This window comes from Nematolebias whitei, chromosome 15 (genome assembly GCF_014905685.2).
Source record: "Nematolebias whitei isolate Nwh7 chromosome 15, NemWhi1, whole genome shotgun sequence".
NCBI classification, from domain to species: Eukaryota; Metazoa; Chordata; class Actinopteri; order Cyprinodontiformes; family Rivulidae; genus Nematolebias; species Nematolebias whitei.
The window spans coordinates 20,811,013-20,816,479 of NC_056512.1; the positions used below are offsets into that span (position 1 = coordinate 20,811,013).

General features: G+C 40.4%; 1 protein-coding gene across 1 annotated transcript; it reads left to right on the forward strand.

Moving 5' to 3' along the window:
* The first annotated feature begins 1,225 nt into the window (after positions 1 to 1,225).
* mpst (mercaptopyruvate sulfurtransferase) lies at positions 1,226 to 4,511 on the forward strand. The gene is made up of 2 exons (XM_037688867.1): positions 1,226 to 1,871; positions 4,182 to 4,511. Exons 1-2 carry the CDS (start codon positions 1,283 to 1,285, stop codon positions 4,478 to 4,480), a joined length of 888 nt encoding a protein of 295 aa, XP_037544795.1. The 5' UTR covers positions 1,226 to 1,282; the 3' UTR covers positions 4,481 to 4,511.
* Positions 4,512 to 5,467: the final 956 nt, after the last annotated feature.

Genomic DNA, 5,467 nt, shown 5'->3' on the forward strand with positions numbered 1-5,467 from the left:
AGTACTATGTCTATGATCCTTCAATATGCTAAAATTATGAAATAATATCTAAATAAAGTACTTTAGTTCTGTAAAGAACATCTGGTTTTAGATGTGTGTCTATGTACAAACAATAAAATTGAGCCCCACAGCTTTAAAATGGTTGAACTATGGCTTATTTTCCATGATGATTGACAAGGTATTTTTAACATTTTGTATTGTTTGATTCAAAACAGGATCAATCCAGATTTTTCTAATAAGTTCTCAAATCCAAATGATGGAGGAAATTAGATTTTCTTATTGATAACTAAAGCACTTTTAACAAATGAAAATTACAATAATGTGCTAAAGGCAGCTAGCTGTAGTGCAATCTGGACCACTTTCTGCCAGAATAAAATCCAATTTCTGATGGAATAATTGTGTAATGAGAACCTAACAGTATTGTCAAAGTTTATACAATTGTGTGAAACTGGTGGCAAATCCACTTTGGTCTAGGGCTAGCTGTTAGCTTGTTTATCTAGTTAGAAGGTCATTCAAAGAGTCAACTACAACAGATAAAATACAGACTATTCATAATCTGTCCACAAAATCCCATTTCAATGACCCTCTCAAACAGGTTAGTGCCACCCCCAATGATCAGACAGTTTTATCTTGAGTCCCAAACTTTTGCTTGTTCATTTTTAACTTCCTACCCTCATAGACATAAAAATTAACTTTATGTATGACTATTTATTAGTTAAAATGCTTTCTTTAATTAAAAATTGAGAAAAAAGTTTAAATCTTGTCTCTGAATAAGGTTATCTGGTCTAAAACCAATGTCCTCAACATCAGGAAGCAGTTTCAAGACGTTTTATGCAATTTGTTTTACATATATTTCACTTTACTTCATTTACATTAATTTAAGAGAAAAATATTCAGTGACCTTTTCTCAACAATATCAACAGTAAGAAGAAAAACTAAATAGAGAAGGTGATTACCATACTACAGTATTGCTGTAATTGTCGAATAACATATATGAAAACGAATCTGATTTTTTTTTTTCTGGCTTTTGGTGTGCCACCCCAGGATTTTACGGGGCCCCTCACATGGCCACCCCATAAAAAATTCTGGAGACGCAACTGGTTTCCTTCACTGTACTCCTGGAGACAGTTTCTGTGATCATTTTTTAAACCATAAAGAGAGAGAGGGAGTTTATCAGCTCTAAGGATGGACTTCCTGGCTGAAGATAAGGGCGTGACAAGTGCATAAATACTAATGTCTGTTGCCATCAGGCTACATTTCCTCCAGGACTGAACTTCTCGTCATGGCGGCTCAGACTCCTTCTCTGGTCTCAAGTCGGTGGCTGGCAGATGCCATCAAAGATAACCTGGTCGGTCCAAAGCTTTCTATCCTGGACAGCTCCTGGTACCTTCCCAAAGCTAAGCGGAACCCCAGAGCAGAGTTCGCTCAGAAACACATCCCGGGCGCCTCGTTTTTCGACATAGATGAATGCTGCGATAGAAGCTCCAAGTTTGACCACATGCTGCCGAGCTCCGACTTCTTCTCTCAGGTCGTCGGAGATCTCGGTATCGGCAACGACACGCACGTCGTCGTGTACGACACCAGCAGCGCGGGCTCGTTCAGCGCCCCCCGGGTGTGGTGGATGTTCCGGGTGTTCGGCCACGACTCGGTGTCGGTGCTGGACGGAGGCATGAAGAACTGGGAGGCTGACGGACACCCGGTGAGCTCCCAGTACAAGAAGCCGGAGAGCAGAGAGTTCCGAGCGACCCTGAACGCATCATGGGTGAAGAGCTATGAAGACGTCCTGGAGAACATCAAGACCAAGAAGGTCCAGGTGGTGGACGGCAGGTCTGCTGGCAGGTTCAAGGGTACTGATCCAGAACCCAGAGAGGGTGAGCAGAACTATATGCAATGTTTTATATATCCATATATGTACACATATATGGATATATATCTATGTGGATATATATATATATATACATATATCAACACATACAGTGCTACATGTTGTATATATGTATATACTGTATGTATACATACATGTATATTACTAGTATACAGTATAATTTTTCACCTTGCAGAACTGTCAGACTCAGGAGCTTTTATATATTAAACAATACAAAAGAATGATGATCTGTTATTTAGGTGTCGTACTCTGAGTTTATTAAAGCCACATTTAAACATACGTATATTTACATAAAACACATTTAACTGCACATGCACTGCAGTTTATTGCATACAATCGTGTAATCTCCCCCAACCTTCATGTTATGTTTGACCTCTGCTTTGTTGGAGCTCATATTAACAGGGAATCGTTTAATAGGCAGATGAAGTGCTTTTATTGCTCCCTCTCTTCAATTTAATCCTCAAACATCTTTGTGGTAGAATCCACAAAATAAAATACAAAAGGAGAAGTCGTTTTCACTTGTCAGTCTCTGACATCCTTTCATAACTAACTGTGGTACAAAGAGGCAACGGCAGAGGTGCCTTTGTATGAGAGATGGGTTATGTGTCAAAATGCTGAGTCATGTTACACATGCAGATCTGGATGGTAGGTGGACCCAACCGGCAGAACCAGTACAGGTGGTAAAGCTTCACAATTATGTCATCAATGTGTATGAACAATATGTTTAATTAAAATAAATAAATAAATACTGTATGTGTATTTTCAGGGAGCAGCTCTATCAAAACAAAAAAAAGAGTATTTATCTTTTATTTCTTTCCAGGTGCCGTTCATTATGACTGTGTGAATCTATTATGAGTTACAATATAAATAAATGCAGGGACGCCATTAAGTTGTTTGTAAGCATTAAAGTATTCTAGGTTGGGTTTGTGTCAGACCTCAATGGCAAACTGTAACCAAACTGGCTTAAAAACATTTAATTATTTATTAAAGTAAATTAGACTTGCAACTCATCATGAGTCAGCACAATATGAAATCACCTGATCTCTAGATTGTATTACAAATGCAGACAACCAAACAAACATATAATGCTGACAGTATTTTTACTGTGCTCGGTCTCTCCATGAGTCCAAGTGAAGCTACGACAATACTTCACTCAATCAGTTTACACATAGCTCTCATTGATGTCATCATATTGTAGGTCAGCCATATTGTAGGTCGGCCATATTGTAGGTCAGCCATATTGTACAGTAGTTCACGCATTTAGCTTCAAGCAAAAAGCACTGGTCTGTGACGCAGGGAGGGTTTTGCGAGAGGCCGTGCCCTTAAACTCGTCTCTACTGACTCCTTGCTGTGGGGGTCTCTTGCCGCATGTGCCTGTCGTCAACGCGAGGCCGTCTTGGTGCCTGCGGGCAGAGGTGCCTAGGCTGGTCTAGTCCAGTCTACCCTCATTCTATTCCCTGCAGCCTGTGCCACGCTCGTCACGTGGCGGGCTCCCTGAGACAAACTCCGGTGGGGCATGCCAGGGTTCATTGACGCACGAGCTCAGTCATCATCGCCAAGAGTTGTTCGAGAGTTTGAGGCCAAGCTTCGAAGACGCGGTGCTTTGCTCTTAGCTGCCAGGTGGGCCAGAGCCTCAACAAAGTAGAAGAGACATTAAAACCCCCTTGAGGGCTGAATCAGACACCAGGAGCTGCATGGAGCAGCTGGGCAGGAACAAGGCGTGTCACAATAACAAATTTTGCTGTGCGATTAATTGTTTCTGAAATTATTGCGATAAACAATAATATTGTTTGAAATTTGACAAGAATTAGTAGTTGTCAAATTTAAGAAGAAATGTACATTTTTTGACTGTAGTACATTTTTTCGACCACCAGATGGCAGTATAAGGCTGAACTGAAGGATGGAGCGAGCAGTCTTATACTGCCATCCGGTGTTCGAAAAAAGGTACTACATGTAAAACAAATTAGGCAACATTTCTTCAATTTGACACTAATTACTAATTGTTGTCAAATTTCAAACAATATTATTGTTTATTGCAATAATTTATGAGACAATTAATTGCACAGCAAAATGTGTTATCGTGACAGGCCTAGGTATTCACAAATTATGGCTGTTAGCTTAGTTGTTGCCGTGCTGCAGAATGCAGGTTAGACCTGGGATCAGGTTCCCATGTCCAACTTATTAAGTTCCTTAATTCAGATTAAAGGCAGAAACTTCAACAAGATAATGAGTTCATTGAAGACAATATTTTATCTTTAAATCGTTCTCACCCCCTCCATTTGTCTCTCCCTCTCAGACATTCTGCCTGGACATTTCCCCGGAGCCATCAACATGCCGTACCCCAAATTCCTGGATCCCTCTGGGAAACATCTGGGAACTGAGGCCCTGGCCAAGCTTTTTAAAGACGCCGGGGTGGACCTGCAGCGTCCGCTCTGGGCCTCCTGCGGTTCTGGAGTCACTGCGTGTCACATCGTCCTGGCTGCGGAGCGGCTCGGCTCCCCGGGGGTCCCTCTGTACGACGGCTCCTGGTGCGAGTGGTTTCAGAGGGCCGAGCAGGAGAACATCATTTCAGAGTGGGGGAGAACGACTGAGTGAACAATTATCAGACGAGCTGCAGATCAAAAGAAGGGAGAGAGAATTACCATTTTAAAACATATAGAAAAAGGTTTTGAAACACAATTTTTAAATGAAAACAAGGATTTTACTGAACTTCTTTTACCCCATTTTGTACGATTTATCCAGTTATACACTTATTTTAGAACAAAACGAGGTATTTTAGCTTAACTCAGCTGTACAATGTGCAATCTTTAACTAATGTGGAACCATAAATGCCTCTTATTGTAAAATAAAGAAGGAAAAAGTCCAGTAAGTGTCCTCTGAAAGCTGCTCTGATATTGCCTTAAATCAGGGGTCTGCAACCTGCGGCTCTGGAGCCACATGCGGCTCTTTGGTCCCTCTGCAGCGGCTCTTTCAAGCTTTGACCAAAACTGACATAAAACTGAATTTTATTGGTTGTTATAACAACAACTAAAAGGACCATAGCTGTTTTCCTGTCATTTCTTTTGCAACTATGACCGTAAATATGTGAACACTGGAACATGTACAAAGAGTAAAACACACTCACTTTAACGTTATGCTTTAATTTTTATACTTAATTAATTTTCCCACAATAAAAAAAAATAAAATAATGCATAGGTCTGCATAGATCATGGTTTTTAATAATTAAAAAACTCGATCAAAAGGAAAAGTAGCTAAAAAACCAGCTGGATGATAAGGCGGTGTAGAAAACTAAAAACAGGAACATGTCTGTGGTTTATTTCATTAGATATATCTTTAGCTTTATAACGTCACCCCTACTGGCCACAAAAGCCCCCTCCAACAAACCTAAAGTGGTCCACGGGCCACCAGTTGAAAATCATAGTTGTTGCGGCTCTGATCACTTGTAATTTAGTGAACGAAGGTGTAAAATGTCTTTTGATCGTAAAGGTTGCAGACTCCTACCTTAAATATTTCCAACCTGCAGCGCTGTCTCTCCCTCTTTTTTTTCTCCCCTAAACCAAATATTTTCTGTCAAAGTTTAAC